This window comes from Vanacampus margaritifer, chromosome 13, assembly GCF_051991255.1.
Source record: "Vanacampus margaritifer isolate UIUO_Vmar chromosome 13, RoL_Vmar_1.0, whole genome shotgun sequence".
Taxonomy (NCBI): Eukaryota; Metazoa; Chordata; class Actinopteri; order Syngnathiformes; family Syngnathidae; genus Vanacampus; species Vanacampus margaritifer.
The window spans coordinates 17,868,090-17,890,268 of record NC_135444.1 but is presented as its reverse complement, the minus strand read 5'-3'; the positions used below and the strand labels follow the sequence as shown (position 1 = coordinate 17,890,268).

The 22,179-nt window shown below is 40.4% G+C and overlaps 5 protein-coding genes and 2 long non-coding RNA genes across 10 annotated transcripts in view; 4 read left to right on the top strand and 3 right to left on the bottom strand.

The window, feature by feature from the left end:
* Positions 1-39: 39 nt before the first annotated feature.
* LOC144062482 (transmembrane protein 205) lies at positions 40-5,750 on the bottom strand. Its single transcript, XM_077583891.1, has 5 exons — positions 5,526-5,750; positions 4,854-5,052; positions 3,701-3,864; positions 2,226-2,532; positions 40-602 (listed from the first exon to the last, which is right to left on the bottom strand). The coding sequence occupies exons 2-4, from the start codon at positions 4,951-4,953 to the stop codon at positions 2,230-2,232; spliced, it is 567 nt and encodes a 188-aa protein (XP_077440017.1). The 5' UTR covers positions 4,954-5,052; positions 5,526-5,750; the 3' UTR covers positions 40-602; positions 2,226-2,229.
* Positions 593-8,504, top strand: LOC144062485 (uncharacterized). The gene is made up of 4 exons (XR_013296405.1): positions 593-922; positions 4,889-5,027; positions 6,707-6,794; positions 8,086-8,504. It is a non-coding gene; the product is annotated as an uncharacterized LOC144062485 (long non-coding RNA).
* LOC144062481 (uncharacterized) lies at positions 5,979-12,563 on the bottom strand. Of its 3 annotated transcripts, XM_077583889.1 has the most exons (8): positions 11,730-12,563; positions 10,682-10,746; positions 8,697-8,743; positions 8,491-8,613; positions 8,259-8,415; positions 8,070-8,177; positions 7,940-7,997; positions 5,979-7,012 (listed from the first exon to the last, which is right to left on the bottom strand). In XM_077583889.1, the coding sequence occupies exons 3-8, from the start codon at positions 8,726-8,728 to the stop codon at positions 6,867-6,869; spliced, it is 624 nt and encodes a 207-aa protein (XP_077440015.1). In that variant the 5' UTR covers positions 8,729-8,743; positions 10,682-10,746; positions 11,730-12,563; the 3' UTR covers positions 5,979-6,866. The 3 variants fall into 3 exon arrangements, with proteins under 3 accessions (XP_077440015.1, XP_077440013.1, XP_077440014.1); XM_077583887.1 differs by lacking the exon at positions 11,730-12,563 and having other exon boundaries at positions 9,249-10,845; XM_077583888.1 differs by lacking the exon at positions 11,730-12,563 and having other exon boundaries at positions 5,980-7,012; positions 10,682-10,845.
* LOC144062478 (uncharacterized) lies at positions 8,560-12,777 on the top strand. Its single transcript, XM_077583885.1, has 7 exons — positions 8,560-10,115; positions 10,525-10,571; positions 10,642-10,728; positions 10,805-10,973; positions 11,051-11,158; positions 11,237-11,297; positions 11,759-12,777. The coding sequence occupies exons 1-7, from the start codon at positions 10,038-10,040 to the stop codon at positions 12,265-12,267; spliced, it is 1,059 nt and encodes a 352-aa protein (XP_077440011.1). The 5' UTR covers positions 8,560-10,037; the 3' UTR covers positions 12,268-12,777.
* dhcr24 (24-dehydrocholesterol reductase) overlaps positions 12,727-22,179 on the bottom strand; it is a 25,892-nt gene continuing 16,439 nt past the window's right edge. Inside the window, exons 1-9 of one of the 2 annotated variants that reach the window (XM_077583882.1) lie at positions 19,142-19,375; positions 18,503-18,658; positions 18,320-18,425; positions 17,845-17,963; positions 17,207-17,470; positions 16,066-16,209; positions 14,387-14,584; positions 14,012-14,190; positions 12,727-13,132 (exon numbers count right to left, since the gene is read on the bottom strand). In XM_077583882.1, the coding sequence (XP_077440008.1) occupies positions 12,979-13,132; positions 14,012-14,190; positions 14,387-14,584; positions 16,066-16,209; positions 17,207-17,470; positions 17,845-17,963; positions 18,320-18,425; positions 18,503-18,658; positions 19,142-19,375 (1,554 nt within the window). In that variant the 3' untranslated portion in view covers positions 12,727-12,978. Of the gene's footprint in view, positions 13,133-14,011; positions 14,191-14,386; positions 14,585-16,065; positions 16,210-17,206; positions 17,471-17,844; positions 17,964-18,319; positions 18,426-18,502; positions 18,659-19,141; positions 19,376-22,179 lie in introns of those variants that run through there. The other variant, XM_077583883.1, reaches the window with a different exon arrangement.
* On the top strand, positions 15,331-20,174 carry LOC144062486 (uncharacterized). The gene is made up of 3 exons (XR_013296406.1): positions 15,331-15,822; positions 17,215-18,668; positions 19,132-20,174. It is a non-coding gene; the product is annotated as an uncharacterized LOC144062486 (long non-coding RNA).
* LOC144062085 (uncharacterized) overlaps positions 20,630-22,179 on the top strand; it is a 2,416-nt gene continuing 866 nt past the window's right edge. The window contains exon 1 of the mRNA XM_077583019.1: positions 20,630-21,051. Within this exon, the coding sequence (XP_077439145.1) occupies positions 20,735-21,051 (317 nt within the window). The 5' untranslated portion in view covers positions 20,630-20,734. The remainder of the gene's footprint in view (positions 21,052-22,179) is intronic.

The window sequence follows — 22,179 nt, the reverse complement described above, 5'->3', positions numbered from 1 at the left end:
ACATTTATGTGAATTAAAAAAAAAAAAATCACAGGACAATTTTGACAGTTTGGCTTTGGTTTAGCTTCTTTTTTTTTTTTAATTACCATAAAATACAAATGACACCAAGTCAAGATTTCACTTTCAAAGTCAGTCTCCTGTACATAATTCATGCATCCCAACAATAAAAAAATTCTTAGTACATAAAAAGTGACGTCAAGTTTCTTAACTTGTTCTCCTGAGCATTGTAGTCCAGATAGTGAAGCTGAACATGATTAAATCCAAACTTTTGTTCACACTAAAAAGCACCCAAACCTCACATCTACAAATACAGAATATATAAACGAGAGGGAGGAAAAAAATAATTGCATTGTCTTTGCCTTACATGTTTTTTCTTCAAACAACCTTCACCTAAAATTCCCACAATCCTGCTGTGACTTTCCCATCATGCACTGCGCATTCCAACACGCTGGCTTTTCATCTTAACGAGTCCAACTCACAAATAATGTGCGCTCCTCATACAACATATGACACGGATCCACATGCTAATCCGACCCAAATGTCACGGCTCGGTAACCATCAAGAAGAATTTGAAGAAAAGTATCGATTCAGAACCTCCAACTCTGGTAAAAAAAAAAAAAAGGTCAACCAATCATCATGTATGATGTCACACGTTTGTTTCTTTTGTGTCATTTGTGATGCGGACAAAGAAGTGTGATGATTTGCACAACGGCCACAAATTGACTTTGTGATGTAGCGTTAGTAGTAGCGCGCAAGAGTCTTGGAAGTAACTGCTTGATTTTTCCCCCCCCTCTATTTACGGTTGCTCAGTACAATATGGCTAACGCGACAATAAGTCACCGTCAATCTGAAAACGAGGGAAGGAATACAAACCAAAAAGGTAGCAGTTTTTAAAGTTCACGTGAAGAGACTTCGTCACATGGTGAGTATGCCTTTTTTTTTTTTTTTTAACATTGTGACCAATTGCAGGGCCCCGCATTTTATATCAATAATTCCATGTAAGACTTAAAAGTATTTTTGGAAGTTTCAAACCCCAAAACAAGATAAGCCAGGGAAGAAAAAAAACTAAACAAAACATGACAAGCTAGTTGTCAGTTCCGCCCAAACAGGAGGAGCAGGACGGACTTAGCGTGCGTTACTCACAAGAACTCTCTGAAGCTTATCTTGTTTGAAAGGGAAACTTGCTTCTCGTGAAAGGTCAAGAGGCAAGACTGGCTGACACATTCCAGTTTTGAAATAGCGACGAATTGCCATTGTCAACTTCCAAGTAAAGTTAAAATGAGTTTTCCTGGACGAGGTCATGTAAAATGAATGAAGGTTGTTTTTTTATTCATCTGAAAATAGACCCTTAGTCAAGGTGGAGCAAATGCAAAAAAAAAATATATATATATATATTATTTGGGGATTATCAGAGGTACTTCAAATGGTGGCAGGTCTGAATGTGATTGGTTAATAATTCCTCTCTCTAAAACATTTTATTTTTTTATATCACCACCCCCAAATTTTTTTAGCATGGTTGTAATTGACCTGCTGATTATGTACGCCAATATTAGGCTTTTTCAAAAATAATAATGATTAGCTGACGTTTTGCTAATTAACTCATTCGCTGCCATTGCTATAGACGTGAAAAATTCATTTGAACTATTTTACACTTTTATTAATAAGAGCATGAAAAACATTTTTATTGTACATTTAGAACAGATATAAAATTTGTGATTAATCGTGAGTTAATTATTGAACTCGTGATTAATTATAATTTAAAAAAATTTATCGCCTTGCGATTTAAAAAAAAAAGATTATTAAAAATTAGGGGCGTCAGGCAATTAAATTTTTTAATTGGAATTAATCGCATGACTTTATTAGTTAACTCACGATAAATCACAAATTTTAAATCTGTTCTAAATGTACAATAAAAAAAATTCTAGGTTTTCACACTGTTGTTAACAAAAGGGGAAAAAATGTTGAACTAATAGAAATAGTTCAAATGAATTTTTGACGTCTATAGCCGTCAATGGCAGTGAATGAGTTAAACACCAAATATACTTTGCCATGAAACTGCAGATGTTGTTAAAGGAAGTAAAGGACATGCATGTTGAAGTCCCAATTGTAGCACTTTTGGCCTTTCACTGTCTTTGACTCAAGCTAACGCGTGCTTTGGGATTCGCCAACGCGCAAAAAACACATACGACACGGTGAGAAAAGGACGTATCAAATAGATTACTTACAACTTCAGAGCGAGCGGAGGTTCTCAGCCATGTAGCTGAGGCTGCAGAAGTTGCAGGCCACGCAGCACACGTTGCAAAGCGACGACAGCAGCCGGTAGAGCTGCAAGCGGCCGCTCAGGTGGCGGTACTTGGCGTCCGTGTCGCGCAGCTTGGCGTAGGCCTCGCGGTTGGACGACAGGCCGATGTCCTGGCCCAGGCCGCACGCCTGCTCCACCAAGTGCATGTCGGCCATGAGCTCCGACGTCATCTGGCCGAACCACTGCGCGTTGATGGCCGCCAACGTCACCGACACGAAGAAGATGAAGATCTGTCGGAAGAGAATGGAAACAAAATAAGGCTGAGATCTTGTCGCTTTGGATTTTAGATGGACACGCCGCCTTTGAGTGGCTTGGCCCGTAGATGTGATGTGTCGCTGTGTCAGCCATATTGGATGTGGCATACCTGCTCATAAAGTAGTCCATTTAAGAGCGTTTAGAAAATTTAGAAAGCCAAAGGATATTGTGTTCAATGTACACAGAATCTATCAAATTAAAGAATAGACTCTCCCCTTTCACAAGTAAAAAAAAAAAAAAAGTTTGATTGTGCTGTTTTATCTTCTTCAGTAGGAGAAAGAGGTCGATTGCACAAAACGCAGCCGCTTTTCCCAGTGGGCTAAACTGTGCTGATCTCATATCTAAAATGGGGCATCGATGCCATCTACTGATGGTTGTTCATTAGTAAAGTTGTTTCCAAGTTTGAAATGTACAGTGGAAGACGCCTCCCCATCCATCCCCGTTGAAATGGAAAACCCCATTGACAGGCTAGTAAAAATTTGCGTTAGAATTTTCAGGAGGGGGATTTAGCTTCTAATAACAAACAGACATGTAATATAACAATAATAACAGACATATATTTTTCCTAATCTGTGAAAAAGGAAGCAATAATCAAACTAAATCTTTTTATTTTTATTTTTTATAATCGCTTTTAATAATTTTACTTGTTACTAAATTATTTGCTGGTCATTTAAGTTTATATTTAAAGTTGAGTTTTGGTAGATGAATAAATAGCCAAGTTTAGAAATAATTAATTTATCGTGATTTCAATATCAATCAAGATGTTTTTTTTTTTTAAAAATTGCCCAGCCCTCACAGGCATATATGGTCTTTATTCATTACAAAAAACTGATGATGCGTCTGCATGACTGCGCACTGCAGCATTATACCGCCACCCGGTGGCCAAGGTGGGAACACCACAAAGAGCAGGACAATGATTTGGATTGCAGCGTTAAATTATGATGCAAAAACTGTTTACTGCTTTACATTCCTTACGTTTTGTATAAAGTACAATACAATAGAGATCTATTTTGTCTAATAAAAAATACAAACTTTTTATGGGGGCTGGAACAGATGAATTCAATTCAATGGGGAAAGAAGGCTCTTAGCAGATCGCACCACTTTGTGGCATCAATTAATAATGACGATTGTGTGAAAACCCACTTGGAAGGCCTCTCGCTCGTCCAACATGTCGCTGGGATGGTACACGGCGAAGATTGTCAGGTTGAAGAAGGCGCAGGCCGAGCCCAGGTGGAGGTAGAAGGGGACCAGGCGGCTCTGGATGAAGCCGTACGTGTGTCGGTTCAAGTGGTTGTCCATCACGAAACCTGGTTGCAAAACAACACGTCAGCAGAAAGTTTTTTTGTTTACAAATTATTAACAAATCTTTTATATATATATATATATATATATATATATATATATATATATATATATATATATATATATAGCAACGTTTCGTTTACAAACCCTTTGTCTGGTAGGCAAGTTTAGCATGAAGCCAAATTGCTGTGACGTCTAACTTGACAGACAACCTTTGCTCCACTTTCTCCGCATAGCTATCAAAGTTGTCACAATTCACTAATGATTTAGGACACGTTAAAAATGAGAATGAGGGAATGAAACAGTAGCTTGTGCTATCAGGAGAATTCCCTACTATTTTTGGAAGAATTTTTTTTGTTATCTTAAGTTGCCATCATGCATGAAAGTGAGATATCAGTGTGCCTCGTAAAAAACCTCAGTTGTGCAATAATCAAAGCACAAACTTGTTTTGCATGTTTTTTGTTTGTTGACATTTTGCTTTTTAGGGCTCAAGTAGGAGGCCTTATTGAAATACCGTAATTCCTATTCTATTAAACTATTATTAGGGAAATTAAATTGCCATGCCTTTTAAAAAAAAAAAATCTGTATGCATCACTGAGTCAAAAGCACAAGTCATCTACTTTCAAGGAAAATGTACGATAAGTTGGAACTGAAAATAGAGCTGCAACTTATTATTATTTTAATAACTTGTTTATTCTGTTAATTTTTCACTTTAGCGAGTGAATTTTTGGTTTTCGCGTCTTTGAATGTCCCATGTTGTCCAAAGTTACTACAATCCATAAATTATGTTGTTATAAAGATTAAATGATGTCACCATGAATCATTTGCTAAATTATTTTTTCAAGAATGTTGATTTAATTTGAAATTTGAGACGAGTTGCGATAATAAAATCCCATTTATGTGTTAACATATCAGAATTTTGAAAATATGTATTTTTAGCTTAATGTACTGAATGACTTGCAGAAAGAAGCCCTTGTGTGGGTGTGGCACCAACTTGAAATGAAGGTGACCCAAATCTGCATTCCCCAGTAGGTGGAAAGCAGCATGAGCTGGGCCAGCTTGACGGTGAATGAGGGCTCCTGGTCGGTGGCCATGCTCGCACCCGTGCCTCCCTCGCCTCCGGACAGGTGGTCTCCAAATCCAATGACAGGAGTTTCCGGAAATGCCGGTTAGTCAAACCTTCTGCCGCAGAGCTGTTTGTAAGACGTGACACTTGTCAGTGTAAAGCAGTGACATACCCAAAGTACAAGCAGTAGTTTTGGTCTTTTCGGCTGTGCAAATAAATCTACGCAAACTTAAGGCGCTGTTGTCAAGGAAACTGCGTTTGACAGCCACCCGCAAACGGGAACGCACGCCCACCGCTTAGCTTAGCGCGGCTAACTGTATGCTAGCGAAAGCGACTTTTTCGCCGAGTTTAAAACCACTTCAATGTGAAAGGACGCTCTTATATTCGAATTGGCAGCTTCGTATACAAACAAAGCGAATATCGACTCGTTGTAAATGTCAGTTTGCTAAGCGAAAGTAGCCGAGTTAGCTTGCTAACAAGTAGGGCACGAGGTTACTTTAACACACACACAAACAGTGAATACTTAACACTTTTTTGTTTGTTTTGTTAACTTTAATAAGAGCTGCTGTAAATAGTCCGAATAGTTGAGAATATATCTACCTATGGGACGACGCTGACGTTGAGAGAACACCTGAGAGGAAGAAAGGGAAATAAAAGTTCCGCCACAACAAACTGGTTCCACCGAGCTTCGAGCCAACAGTCACAACACCTGACTTGAGTGTCACTCGACAGCTTTGCCACTTGCCATTGCAACTGCTTGAATATTTGGAAGGCGACACCTGCAAGTGAAAGAAGTTCTACTCCCCCGCACCACCACACGGACGATTTAGGAAAAACAATCTATTTGCTATTTCATTTCCTCCCAATTGCGATTTTATGCCATTTTTTCCCCAAGGTCCTCTAGCCTATGGAAACAATAAATTAATCTGTTACAATGAATATACAATTAAAAAACGCAAATGAAACATGAATTAATATGAAAGACAACGTTTATTTACTTACATAGTTAACACTTTGAATTGACTTTCAGTCAAATAAGTGTTCGCCATAACAACTTCACAAAATGCTGCCAAGCAAGTGTGGCAGAAACGTAAATCATGAATCAGATTACAACAATAATGCAAACAATATGACATATGGACTGTGCACTTTTGAAGCACTGAATTGATCTCAAGACTGCAGTAAATAAAATATACACATACACAAAGCATGATGTCAGAAATTTATTTTTTAAAAATTCCCCAAATTGCAGCTTTTGCAACCTGATGCAATGCACAGACACTTTTACAGGCATAATTTTTTTTTTTACATTTTGCGTTGTCGAAACACATTTTTTTCCGAGATGTCACGGGACGCATCATTATTTACGAGTTTCATTCTTTCCCTGACCACACTACTAGCGCAAAAATAAAAACACAGTTTCATCGTTTCACACTGAAATAAACGCAAATTCCTTTTACCGTATGCACTGCAATTCTGTTGATTAAAAAAACACCACCCACATGATAAATAAAAAACACTTTTTAAAAAAATTACAGAAATAAACTGCACATGTAATTACTGTATGATGGACCGAAAGTAACAACTTCAACAATGATGAACACATTTTCACATTATCTGGAGAGAGAAAAATATGTACAGTAGTTACACTATTTCTGTGGAAGTTATTGGGGATAAAAAACACGCTTTAAAAAATGATTAAAATCTTGTCTGTAGGTGAACTAAAAGCAAATCCAAGACGGAAACATGTTACTGTCATTTTGCTTTCTCTAAAAAAAAAGAACGGCCCGGCGAGCACAAGGTCAAGCAAACACTGCAGGCAACGGCTTCGACGCGCCTACTGGAGAAGTTGGTCCGAGATGCCCACAGGTATGTCTTAAATGATTTTGGCTGGATTTCAAGAGACAACAGTCCCAAGAACTAGTTTTTTCGTTCGGTCTCCTACAACACCGACGAGGTCAAGGGCTCAAAAGTCACCTTGAAGGTTTCCGCCTCCAAGAACATGGTAGAAGTCAGGTCCACCCCGGGCGCCACATACAGGTTGCAGGTGGATGTGGACGCCGTGTGGGCCAGCGCAGGTGCAGACGCTACAAACACAAAACAGCCGTCAGTCCTCTGCGAGACGACACAAGTTAATGAGATCCAGTGCAATATTCTGCTTTTAATTAAGGTCATGTAATCCTCAATTTTGATTGACATGGTCTGTCAGATTAGTCAAAGAATTCAAGGAGACAGCGGGACGCAGATTCTGCAAATTTACAAGGGGAAAAAAATACTACAAGATTAAAGTTGGACTTGCACAGTTCCAGAAATAAATTTGTGTATTTTTAGAATATATTTTTGGAATATCAGGAGCACAAAGTCACACTAGTAACTACAATAAATATGTATATTTTCATATATAAAGATAATGCACATTTCAGTGTTTTCAAGATCAAACTTTTTTTTTTATTAACTCATTCACTGCCAAAAACGTTAAATAACGTTTAGTAAAATCCTATGGAGGAGTGCCAAAGACGTTAAAAGACGTTTTTTTTTTTCAAAACAGGTGAAACGAACCATTTTCTATTGTTGATTACTGAAAAACGGAATAAGGTAGAAACAAACTTTTTTTTCTGATGAAAGATGAGAGTCAAATCTTTCATTTGGTAGTATGTGTGTTTCCATAGTCCAAACACAACATTTTCTGTGGACCTTGAAAGATCAGTCAAAAATGCTTAAATCGGCTGGCATCCCTTTTCTGAAAACGTCTGGCAGTCAGAGTTAAATATTTTGTAAATAAATGTAGTATGTAAAGTAAATGTCATAAATGTAAAAAAAAAATATATATTTTTTTCAACTTCAAGGCTTCCTCAGTGGTCATTTCTTTGATCTCATTTCCTGACTTGACTTGACTTTGATCTAAAAATATACAACTTTTTACCTGATATATATATATGTATGCATATACAGTATACATGATTATATATAAATATATATATACATGTAGAACTAAAAATAGAAGAAACACTTACCAGTCGCCATGTTTGAACTGGTGGTTACATGGCCCCACACTCTCTTTTTCTTTTTGCCCTGCACAAAAACAACATTTAAGACAAATGTGCTGACTTTTGTTAAAACAAATAAATGAGTGAGGGGGCTCACGTAATTGTCTCGGCAGGACCAGCCTGGGTATGTGTGGGCGTGGATCAGGTTGAGCCTCATCGATTCCTTGTAGTACTTCTCCTGCTCTTCCAGGCTCAGCGACTTCCACTGTGGATGTCATCGCAAGGTCAGCGCACGCACGCACGCACACGCATCACGAGTAGACGCGCGTGTCGTAAACACCCTTACCATCTGCCCCAGGATCTTATTCACAGTGGCGCTGTCCTTATTAATGAATTGCACCTTGACCAAAGGCCGCTGCTCCTTCATGAAGAGCATGAAGGCGTTTGGGGGCTTCTTTATATAGGGCCTGTTGGGATCCTGGGGCCCCGTATTCCTTTTTCTCCTATTGGGAAAACAAAAGCATGAGCAAAACGCATGTCGCCGGTGCCAGAAAAGACATTTTGCAGAGAGTCCTTACTGTGAGGGGGCGATTGTGGCTTTTGGTGGTGGTGGAGGTGGCGGAGGCGGAGGAGGAGGAGGAGGTGGAGAAGGAGTTGGGACAAAATAGGCTGGTGACAACTCGTAAAAAAGCTGTGCATCGCTAAAACACATTACACACACAGACATACACGTAAGACAACAAAAAGTGTGTGAAGATGCAAATATGATGTGTGTGTTACTTACATAACTTCAGCGGGTGTTTGGGTCGCCATCATTGGTACACCACTGACCTGCAAAAAAAGAAAATAGCAATGGTTAATAATCTGTTATGATTTAGTGGTAACAGTAACATGTGAAAGGGATTCCTCATATAGAACATGTTAACTCCATCAACTACTTGGACTACTATTTCAAGCCTCATGTTTGCACGCATGTTCCAAAAAGTTTGTGTGTGCATTTAAGATGTTCATTTTCATTCTCATCTCACTGTTATTCATCATATTAAACAACTACGAAACAGGATAGTTCTTATCACCCAGAGAGGAAATGGAGATGCGGCAGCAGATTATTTATAAAAATGGAAATAATAAAAATACATATAAGAAACTGTTACAATGACTTTGAGGCATAAAGTGCATGTGATCCCCCCCACGCACCCCCTCCCCATCGCATATTATAAACGTGTGAATTTTATGGAGGACTTTTTTATTTACCATTTAATTTACCATTTTAATGATAGCCTCAAATTTGCGTATATGCTCCAAAAAGTTATTTATGCTTGAACCTTATCCCTACCTGTTGATGTAAATCCGCGTTGATAACTTCAAAAAGTATGTCCCACTCGACGGTTGCCATCCTCTCCGGTCGCAAAGCTTTAGGATAACTTTCGACATTTTTTTTTCTCTTAACCTTTATTACATCATCGGGCGCCGGCGCATCAGTCCTGCACTTGACGGTTGTTGAAAGAGCAGCGGCGGCTAATGCTAACGAGCTAACAGGCTACCCTAACTGTCGTACAAGGGGGCGCGGCCGCATAGAATTTGCGCAGAAAGACACTTAAAACTTAAAAGAGCAACAAAGAGCATACGAGACATTCATGATAAGTTAACGTTTAAAAACTCGTTTTAAACGTAACGATTGGGGTGGGGTTTGGATAGGAAAAAAATATATACAGTTCAGTTTCTCTATAGCTTCCACATTTAAGTTACACAAATTTGTAGGAAATGGCAGTACATTTTGTCAATAAAACTTTTTTTTCTTTCTTCCGTTTCTCATGTGATTTAGTTTTTTTTCTGTCTTGTGCATTTAACGGACAAAATAAATACATTTTGGCTCAAATTAGATGGGGGCGAAGTGTATGTCCAGCCGTTAGTTAGCCATCTTGCTAATTAGCAATAGCATCACCTCCTATTGGCTTATTTTTTCCTGCTCTTTCATTAACCGTCAAGTGACCCGTTGACGTCACAAAGGTGCCCTTCGCCCTTGTGATTGGCTAATTTCGGGGGGAATTTTTTTTTTTTTACTTTATTTTTGGAGGCCTCGATATAAACTGATATTAGTTATTAGCGTCAGTGTTTGGAGAGGATGGCAAACGCGGAGTTGCACGGACTTTTCCAAGTTACCGATGCCGATTTAGGCATGATGACCAGCAATCAGATACAGGTAAGGGAGCATAAATAAATTTTAATGCACATCGGGAAACTTTTTGGGAACATGCATGGTGCATGCAAACATGAGGCTACAATAAAACTAACGTTTTTTTTTTTTTTTTACCTTGAGTGGGGGATAAATCACATGCTATAAGAAAGTACAGTAATTGTGTTTTTTTTACTGCATATGCTGCTCCAACTCCTGCATTTCCTTTCACAAAGAGATTATATTTTAATGTTTAACCTTAACGTATAGTGTTTCGAACGCTCAATGGGGAATTTGATCTGAATGAAGATAAAGCATAAACAACCAAAATGCACACACCGAGTGGGCTGCATGAAAAACATTAGTCCACACTTTTTAATGTTTCAAAAAACGTTCAATATGTAGAATTACATGTTAATACTATTTTTTTTTGCAGGTTAATGGCGCACCATTGGCGTTAAACCATCTTCCTTTTCGATTTAAGTAAGTAACAAATGATGTGTGCATCTTCATACATGCTTCTCGTTGCCTAACGTGTGTCTTATGTGTTCAGAATTGGACAGGATTCCTATCAGTTGGCACCTGTTACTTACCTACTATCTCCTCTTCCACCAACACCAAAAAAAGCTAAATCCTCTCAGTAAGTATTCAGTATTCTCTGTAAAAAAAAATAAAACAAATGAGTGGCCACACATCTCATGCTGTTTTCCCAACAGGAGAAAGAGGAAAACAGATCCCCAGAACAACAAGCCTTACATTAAAAAGCCACCGAATGCATTTATGCTCTTCATGAAGGAGCAGCGGCCTATTATGAAGGCCCAAATCCTAAATGCAGGCGCAGTTCCTAAAGACAGCGCCACAGTCAATAAGCTCTTGGGTCAAAAGGTGAGTGTTCTCGTCCTTAGCTTGTATGGTGGTGGTACGTGGCATGTGTGTGCTGACACTTTCGATTACATCCACAGTGGAAGTCACTGACGGCTGATGAGCAGAAGAAGTACTTTGACGAATCGGAGCGGATCAGCCAAAATCACGCCAACATGTACCCTGACTGGTCCTATAGTGAGAATTACGTGAGTCCCATAGTGGAACAATAAAAGTAAATAATTACTTGTGTAATATTGTGTGTGAAATGATTTTTTTTTGTGCAGGGCAAAAATAAGAAGAGAGTTTGGTCCCATCATGACACCAGTTTAAACTATCTGATCAGCAGTAAGTAGAAAATCCACTCGCAGCCTATTTATTTAAAGTGTATGTTAGTAAATGTTAATTTTATTTCAAGGGGAAATCAAGGCAACATTTTTCTTTGAGATGATATAGTCCATGCGTGCCCACTAGTCTAAAAGATATTCTGAAATTTTTGGAGTAGGAATTAGGAAATTGACATCGTGACCTTGGGCTCACATTGCGAATGTCACAGCTAACATTGACAACAACAGTAGGACAAAATGGCCGCCTCTTGGAATGGGATAAAAAGTGTTGATTAATCTACTCCTTATTCCACAATTAGATGAGTTGGGGCATATAGAACATAATACAATGAAAATGTATGCCTTTCAATAGACGACTTGAATATCATAAAATATTGTACAAATAAAAAAATAACAATTCTTAGTCAACGCAGAATCTTGCATCGAATCTCACCAGATTATGTCAATTGCGTTTGTTTACAGCGTCTGCGCCTGAGGTTCCCGTGCAGGCCCACGCGCCGTGCACATGCACCCTGCAAGGGGAACCCAAGGCGGATCTGGTCTCCGCCCACTCACAGGAGAAGACGGAATCGGCCGAGGCACCCTTGTCCTCCACATCCGCTAACATCCAGCATGTGGGGCTTGATGAGGACCTGATCTCCACCTTCTTAAAGGACCTGGGAGCGTTGGAATCCACCACCTCATCTCACTCGTCCACCAACATCTTGGATGAAGAGGACCTGACCTTCTACCTTTATAAGGAGCTGGAAGCCCTGGAGGCGGCGGAAGTGGCCGAGGCATCCTCACCCTCACCCTCACCCTTGTCCTCGTCCACCTGCAGCCTGTATGAGAGGCCTGAGGAGGACCTGACCTTCGCCCTTCTTAAGGAGCTGGAAGCCATGGAGGCGGCCGAGGCGTCCTCAGCCTCTTTTTCGTCCTCAACCTCCTTTTCGTCCTCGTTCACCTCCTGCTTCTCCTACGGCGCCGAGTAGACATGGACAAGGCACAGAGCACGCTGGATGACTGGATTATACACCGTATGTACAAAATGTGAATTTCCCGACGTGTCTCTAAAGCGTGATGTGAATTCAAGGAAACTTTTTACAAAATATATATGAAATATGAATGTTTTTTTATGTTTTAATAACTTGAATGTGTTTTTATAGACATTTTGATAACGATTAGTTGCTTCTTTTCTCTTCATAAACATTTTAATGACTGAATTGCTACTAAACGTTTTAAAGACTGAATTGCTTTATTATTATTCTTACATCTACTCTGAATTGCTTGTAAATGTTTTTAAAAATGTATTTTGTGTAAAATGCCCCAATGAATTGCTTTATTATTATTATTTTTTACATGTACTCTGAATTGCTTGTGAATGTTTTTAAAAATGTATTTTATAAATTTTATTTTTGCCTAAGGACAATAAGCAAATGCAAACTACTACAGAAAGTTGTATTATTTTTTATTATTGATTAAAACAATGTACTACAAAAATAGGACCTTGTTTTTTATTGTAAAAAAACAAAAAAAAACATGGAAAGTAATAACAGGTGGTGTCTTTTTAACACGTGAGGCACATTATGATGATCACATGACAACATTTGACGGCGACGAGCTTATAGACTTGTGGGTGCAATATAAGGCAAGTTCGATTCCTTTTACAAGCATAACTTGATACAACCTGTGGCTGCAGAAGATCAGTGTCTGGCAGCCTTACAAATTTTGTCATAAACCTCCGGGAAAGCGTCCTTACAGCCGAGCTCCTGTCTCAATTTGTGATACAGCTGTCCGTCAAACATCTCCCAAAACTCCTTGCGGTCCATGTAGACGTCTGCGTACAACATCTGGAATCTGCAAAGTCAACGCACGATACAGGAACCTTACACAATATCGGTGTTTATTTTAAAGCGGAAGTCAAGTCAAAAATGTTCTTTATAAGTTCTATGCATATCACTAGTCTAAACTCTAAACAGGCTTTTGATTAAAAGTGCGTTTGTGGAATATGAGTTAAGCAACAAAATCCACGGCGGCCATTTTGTCACTGCTGTCACAGTTGCTCAAGTCTCAGGTAACGACCAATCACGGCTCAGCTTGCGAATGTCACATGATCAAACTCAGAAAACAGGTGATAATCCAACCTACTGGCTACACCAAATATGCCACTTGAGAGGGAAAAAACTTGGAATTTTGTCATTGATAGGGATTTAACCATAACGACAATATCGTGATATTGAAACTGCCACAATGTCGTCGTCATGTCACGATATTAAATGCAGCACATCTTGTTAAAAATGTTAAGTTGATTTTCATTTGTGCAGTTCTAGCACCCTCTGGTGGTTAGTTTTTTAGTGCAGTTTGAATTTCATACGGCATGTTTTCCTTCTGTTTAAAATCCACACTAATCGTCAGATATAGAATTTAATATGCCTGTGAATCGAGTCAGTGTGGAGGAAATCAATGTGTGCATGCATTAGCAAGTAAGTGCCTCAATATTAAGTGTTATTAGAGATTGTCTATTATTTACGAGCATTGCTGTTTTGTACAAAAGCGCAATATTGTGCTTTTTTTTTTAGCATGAGGTTTTCTTTTTCTTTTTTTTTAAACAATACCGTGACCTTTTTTAATATCGCCACCCTCCCCACAATATCATGATCATTATCGTATTGCGACGTTTGGATATTGTTACATCCCAATCATTGAGCCATGCGGCGTAAACCAGCAGAAACATACCCGCGGACGTCTCGGACGAATTTCTCCAGTCGCCGCGTTGACGCCGTTGCCTCAAAATGTTTGACTTTAGGCTCGCCGTACGCGCCGACGTCCACGTACAGCTCCTCCTCTTCACTGTCGGGGTGGACCATGCCCCTGCCGGCTGGCAGGAGGAACGGGCAGAGCCAAAGAGGGTAAACCTGGACACACAGAAAATGGGTAATAATAGCCTTAAAATGAAATCCCAGATTTGTTGTCACGAAAATCCGACTTCCAGTTGTAATTAACTAATTTATTTTTTATGACTGATCTGATCTGCCCTGGGCTCCTTTCTTGTCATGTGCAAAACAATGTGAAAACGATTTTCTGCGGTCCGTGTAAATATTGCATCCCTACCTCAATGTCCTGATGGAAGCGTGTGATGGCGGCCTGCAGGTGCTTCATGGGCACCAGCATGTCCTGGACCACGTGGTGCTGCTCATAGAGACGGCGGATGGTTTCTCCCTGCGTGAGCTTCAGCAGGGAGATCTTAGGTGGGACCATCCAGCCGAAGAGCCAGCGGAACGCCGGGTGGTTGCCGAAGGGAATGATATCCTGGTGGGGAGACAATTTTAGTCCATGGTAACACACTTGTCTTGATCTCTGCCAATATTCGGTCACCCGAGAGCGGAGAATTGGCCAAATACGAATGGAGAACATCAAGCCGGGATTCAAACTCAAACCTGAGAACTTTGAGGATAAACTGCGAACCATGTTTTTGACCTGTCATCTGGAAATAGGTTCTTTCAAATTGCATACATTACGTAATATGTGACATTCTTCAACTTGTCCACATGTTTCCAAGTGTGGCTGAACAATTTGGAAAAATAACTTAAAAGCGATTTTTTTCCCCTTCAATATTGCCGATGCAAAGGTCCTATTCCCATGTTGTTGTTTTTTAACACGTCATTACAGTACATGTTCATAAAGTATAATAGAGAGCAATTTGTATCATTAAAAAATAAAAAATTGTGATCTCTTTTTGTGATGCTGGAATGGATTAATGGCATTCTCAATCATTTCAATGGCGAAAGATGACTTAGGGAATTTGTGTTAAATTACAAGCGTGGTCGAGGAATGAATTAAACTCACATCTCAAGGTATGCAATAATCCAATACTTACATTTAAAATAACTTTTACGTTGACACAAAGAAGCTCTGATTACGTGGTAGGCGCAGAGGAAGTGAACTTGTCTTCCAAGGAAAAGGAAACAAAAACCACATTTAAAGATGTCTTTGTTTTGTGCTGCTTTATGATGTAAGCAACCTTTGAAGTGCTCTTCAAAGGTTGTAAATTTGAATCCAAAATGAAGCGCCATGTATTCTGTAATTAAACCCTGTAACCGTGAGCACAAACAACTAAACGCCAATTACACAATTACGTCAAAAGACGCAAGAGGAATGTCGCCGTGTCCGAACTACTCGCGGAGAAGCGGATGATTGATCGTCTGGAGATTTCGCCGAGTCAGCCGGTCCCGTGACAGATGGACACGTGTCAGACCGGCACGATGCATAATTAAACACACCATTAACCGGCTGCAGCGGAGCACGTGCGCCAATCTAATGGCTTGGTGGGCCGCAAGAGAAAAAAAAACAAGAGGCGAGTGAACATGCACAGCTGGAAATGTAGGATGATGACAAGGCAATGTTACTTTACTTTCATTTTGGACTTTGAAAAAGATTATTGCGTATTAAATTGCAATGACTTTCCTTTCCTTTCTTTTCTTTGGTCCTTCCTCGGGTCTCCTGACGGCCTCACGACTCTGGCTGGAAGTGTTCGGTTTAGGTGAACGGTATGGGATTTTTTAATAGGTTTTAGGTGAACTAATGAATACACATACACACCCACATACAAAATTTAAAAAAAAATTAAAAAGAGAGAGCAATGATGATGACATGTCAAATCAGTAAAATTACCGAATGAACAATACTGAGCTCTCCAGAAAAAAACAAAGAACAAAAACAAACAAACAAAAAATAAATAAATAAATTGTAATGACTGTGTATCGTTTGTGAAAATGGTTCAGCCCGAGTACCTGTAGCTCCCAGAAGATGCTGCGTGTGTGTCTGTGGTAGTAGTGTCGGAGGGGGATGTACTCCACTCCATCCTTGCCGCCCGTCAGGTAGCCCTCCACGTGTTTATAGAACCAGGGTTTGAAGTGCAGGCCGATTCTGTTGATCTGAAGTCAAACAAAACAAACAGGAGTATTATTATATTTTGGTTTAATGTTGTTTATGCTAAAAAAAATCTAGCAAATTAGTTGTCGTCTACCTAGAATTTTTGGGGGTTTACGTTACATTGTATACAGAAGGCTTTGAGATACGAAAATAAATAATTATAAATAATTTGTTATCCTCTACAAAAAAATTGTAATAGTAACTTATACACCAGAAGGAGCAGCACATTGAATTGAACAGCAGCATAAACTGTTCAAGTGTTATTTTTCATTCTTAAAAACACAAACGCAACATTTTTGACGGGCAGTGACTTGATACATGAGTGTTTTGAGTTGAGAGTGTAGTCACGGAACAAAAACTTGTATCTTAAGGCACCACTGTACTTTATGCCCAGAAGGTTCTAGGGTTTGCTGTAGCCCCAAGTAGAAATCCACCAGGGTTTCTAACCAGTGTTTGTCCTCATTTTCATTACAAAAAAAAAAATGTGAACAGTAAATGTTTTTATTTCACATCAACACACACTACCACATTCACTGCTGATAAGTAAGTTAGCAGAATACAGAAAATACAAGGCAATTAAAGATAATAATTAATAATCTAATTTCGCTTTACCTAGTGGGAGTGACAATCAGTGGTACTTTAACTTTAGTTCTAATTATAATGAAAGATAATTAAAAAATAAAAGTATTCAACCTAGGACCTTTTAACATTTGGAAATTATTCTGTACAAAAAAAGACATGTCTTCATATTAATAATTTTAGAAAGTAGTAAAAATATTGTCAGAATACAAAATATGGGCAAATCGTAGTATCACTTCAAAATACTCAAAGGTATTGGAATTGGAATAAGATCGCTGCTATTCTGTAGTTAGCCACAAGATGGCACTCAATCCGGGTTTCTGGTTTTAAGTGCCCAGGCAGCTTCCTGGCTTGCCTTGTGACCAGGTTCGCCTAATTTGGGTCATTAAAAAAGACTCATTTAATTTCTTACTCTCCTACCTTATCAGGCTTGGCGTGCTCGCTCATGGTGCCCGTCATGATGACGGCGGAGTCCAGCGTGAACTGGATGCCCTCCACGAAGGTGTTGCCTTTATTGGAGGACTCCTCTGCGAAGCGACGGCAGATGTTGTCCAGGCCTCGCACTGGCTCGTAGCGCAGCTTCACCCACGGCTTGGCGGGCACAATTTTTATCTCAGCCGCCACCAGGAAGCCCAGAGTGCCGCAGGACCACGGCACGGCGTGGAAGAGGTCCGAGTTCTCCTCCTGGTGGTCAAAATAATATTTGGGCAGAATAGATAAGATAGTTTTTAAGGAAAACTAAGATTTCTGACAGTCCCTAAAGGCAACATCAGACTATTGGATGGATAGATGGATAGATAGACAGATAGATAATAATAATAATAATAATAATATTTTGGCAGAATAGATAAAAATTTAGATATAGTTTTTAAGGAAAACTAAGATTTCTGACAGTCCCTAAAGGCAACATCAGACCATTGGATGGATGAATGGATGGATGGATGAATGGATGGATGGATGGATGGATGGATAGATAGACAGATAGATAGACAGATAGATAGATAGATAGATAGATAGATAGATAGATAGATAGATAGATAGATTTCCGCATGTCTCACCTCACTGCAGCGCACAAAGCTGCCATCAGCCAACACCAGCTCGTAGGCCACGCAGATGTGCTGGAAGAGGCCGTGAATGTGAGAGGACGACTCGATGCCGGTACCCATCACCAAACCACCTGAGACACGAGAGGGAGATTGAGAACGTGGTGTGATTTAATGTCTGGCAGCACAACAACAGACGCGCGCACGGACGTAAACGAATGCGTGGCGGCCTGATGGGAAAACATTAGGCCGCGTTGATGTGCAGTTTATGGCATCAGGAAATCCATTATGAAACCCGATCCCCGGGCGCCTCCAACTCCATGGCCATTTCCGCCCTGGTTTTGATCTGTGCAGTTCCAGCGTCGCTCCTCTAATAGTATTAGGGACGAGGCCAAACAGGAAGCAGTGATGGATGGGAGACTGAAACGCCCTCCTGTCATCACACCGCCTCCTACTCGATGATGATTCCCGAGACATTAAAGCGCCGTACCCACGGTGAGGTCATCCAGCTCGGGGAGCACAGGCAGAGTCCAACCAATGGATGTGAGGAGTGCCGTCACCTGACCCATGTTGGCTAGGGGCTCCACTCGCACCACCTGAACACCAAACAAACACAATTACTTCATCATGTGTGACGTCCGGGATTTGCACACAAACCCCATCTTCTCCCCACCTTCTTTTTGGTGTCCACCTCCAGGATGTCCATCATGTTGATGGTGATGTTCCTGTGGGTCTTCTTGTACTTGCCCACCCGCAGGGACACTGTGAGCCAACCGGGTCGCCCCGTGCACATAAAACCCTTACTGCCCTCCTCCCGCCACTCACGCACCTGAAAACAGGTCAGAATAGCTGAGGTTTGGTTATCTTATATACGTTTTACGACATTTTTATTTGGTGATGTTCCATTAAATCAGAGGTGGGCAATCTCGGTCCTCGAGGGCCGGAGTCATGCTGGTTTTGGAGGTTTCTCACTTCCAACACGAGCTGATTCCAATCAACAGGATCGTTATCAGGCTTAAGCAGAGCTTGCTGATGAGCTGATAGTATATCAGCTGTGTTGGAGAAGGGCAACATGCAAAACCTGCAGGACTGGCCCTCAATGCCCACCTCTGCATTCGATTATTATTTTTTTTAAATATATAAAATGTTTATTAAATTTTCTTTCTATTAAACAAGTCAGGAACATTAGGATTGAAAAGTTTTAAATATATAAATAATTCCCATGACATTTATGCACATGTTACTTGGGTTTATGAAGGGTCCTTGTACTAATTCTGTCCTCATCTTCTGCGCATGCGCCAGGTTTCCTCACCTGTCGTTGGATATCACGCACGCGTTGTTCGTGCAGTTTGGGCGCCGAGCACATCTTGAAGATGAGCCAGGCTCGCACATAGAAGTACACATCGAACACGACGGACAGAGGCAGCAGAAACAAGCACACGAACATCCACCGCTGGTGAACTAGCACGTAGTCGACACCTTTCACTTGAACCCACAGGAGAAGCAGAAGAAGCCCCAAAAAACCCAAGCAGAGAAGCGACTCCATCGTGTACGCTCGAGAGGACGTCGAGTCGTACTGCAAAACAGCTATTTGACACACAAAGTTTATCTTATCCCATGAAAGTTATCAGAGTTTCCACGGAGATTGGTTTGTTATAGTGCCAAATAACAGTGCCTGTCACCCTACCCCAGTGATAGGTGAGTTGTTCTCGCTGGACTCGAAGTCACGCCCACCAGAAGACACCCATTGGTGGATTCCGTTCTAGAGGTGGAACGAAGCGCAGACACCACGCAGCGATTGGTCGAGCGCGCGAGAAAGGCAAATTGTGCTTGGCTGTCTCGCCGGGTTTTGACCAATCGCAGCGCAAGAAGTCGGTCACACCATCCCACCCTCAAGGCTGTGTGCCCAAAGCATGCTTCTTGTGTTTCTTTTAAAAACGTTATTTGCGTACTGAACGCACATCTGAATATATATTTTTAAATCATTTAAATAACAACTCTGCACTGTGTGTGAAAGATGTTTGGATACATGGACACTGCAACAGTGTTATATATAGCATTATGTACAATCAGTTTTATGAACAATAAAATATGTATAGCTAGTCTAGCCCTATCCAGAATCAATAGCTAGCTACCGTTTGTGACCACCTGAGAGTGTATGGGTTAAATTGTAAACAATTATTCAGTAAATATAAACTACTTTTAGTAGAGTCCAAGTTCTTTTCAAGTTAAAGCTGTCCTAAAATGTCCTTTGGGTTGGTTTTATTGAAAAAAATACATAAATAAATGTTAATGTTTGGTTGCCTGTGATTAGAAATTGTGAATAAATCTGATCCACTACCTCACCCCTTGCTTTTACGATACTTTCTTTTAATTGTAAAGATACTTTGCGGAAACTCTGTATGTATTCTTTGTGGCCCGTCATCATGTTATTGGAATTGTTACATGAATCCTCTTTATTTCTGTAATTGATGTCACACGCACAAACCCAGTTTCTATGTCATCAATTTTCTGGATACCCACATACACACACGCGCACGCACACTAAAGTGGTGCGCTTTAGACACATTAGACAGAGGAGGGTGGGGCGCCAGTAAAGATTTCTTAATGGGCTCTTCCGTCTTCTCGTCCATCTGCTGTGATGACAAACACACAGTGTGTCCACATCAGCCCTCTCTCCTTTCAATTCTTCCCTTTAACATCAAAAAAGTCACTTTGAGCACCTTTCCCAAAGCTGGAGTTTTTCTTCTTCCTCCACTTTCCACACATGGGGATGAAAAAGTGAGTTTTTCTGGATTTCTTGAAGGAATACGTGGATGTCTGATCACCTTCCGAGCGCATGGGGAGCTCCATCCCGTCCGCATTCGAGTGACATCATTCGTTCGGCCTCGGCGCAGTCTGGAGGATGCCGTCCCTCCACCACGGAGCCATCTTCATCGGCGCCTTCCTCATCGTGACCGGCGGCTCCACCGCTTTCCTGGCCTCGTCGCAGAGCCGCCTGCAGCCCTTTTCCCTGTGCTGCGTGGTGCTGGGGGTGGTCATGCTCATCCTGGGGCTCTTCTGGGCCATGAACAGCAAGAGCGGCTCCAACTACAACCAGCAGGAGTTTGACCCCGACTGCCCTCACTATCCTTATAATGAGTACGCCGGCTACAGCAGCCATGCCCTCTTTGCGCACGATGGCAGTCGCTTCCCGGAGTCCCAGTCGGTGTTTATGCCAGGGTGAGTTTAAAAAAGTATTTTCTTTCTTTTTTTTTTACATTCCTTGCACTAAAGAAATAAGGAAGTGGCTTTAGTCTCAGGTGCACATTTCAAATTCAAGGGTGGTCAAGATTAGGCCCGCATTCCATTCCAACAGTCAAACATGGCTGTGGTTGTGTGGTGGTCTGGGGCTGCTCTGTTATTCCAGGACATGGATGACTTGCTGTGATTGATGGAGCCATGAAATCTGCTCTTTAGCAGAACTTGGCCATCAGTTTCAGGAGTGAGCCAAAATATCCCCACAGATGTGAAAAATATATTGCTAGTTATATAAAATCACAATTTAAAAATGGCATTTCATGTTTACATGGGTTATCTTCATCTATTTGTTTGATGGTGGTAAAATATGGAGACTAAGCAAAAAAAAAAGAAAAAAAAAGAATTTGAGATACTTTTTCAAAACTCAAAACTTTGTTTTAATAGACTCAGATTTAGCAGCTTTAGGATGTAACCGACAGAAAATAGACTCCAGTCCACTCCAAACGTTCCTTTGTACAGTAGTTGTCAAAGTCTGTTAGTTCCAGTATTTACTAGCGTTGTGATACAATCACAAGACAAGAGACTGCTGACTTTTTTGGGGGGTTTTGCCCACAGATCTGAATATATTACTGGACAGCCGATAGCCCATACACGCCCGTGCAAGCTGTCAAAGCCACAGGGCGGCCATCTTACTCCTCCCATCTCGCGAGCAGACTACTTTATAAGATGTACGCATACGTACAGATTAGGCATATACAGCTCGTTAGCTCTTAGGGGGCGAGGTGATCACTATTTTTTTCGCAAGTAAAAAAATTAAATAAATAAGTGGACGGTATGTGCTGCTTCGAATACCACCTTTTTCTTTTATCGCTCAGTTCCTTAGACCCCAATATCAAATTTGGCAGAAGCATCTTTTGCTTAATTACAGTTACAATTCTTTCATAAAAAAATATACAAGTTTCTTCCGGTAAACAACATAAAGCGTATAATTTATACATGCATTTAAGGCAAGTTGTAAAGTCTCTAAAGTCCTCTTGTTTATGTTCAGCAAATTTAAAACATCATAAATTATGCTGTTTCTACTAAGTACTGTCTCAAATGGTCTCCAAT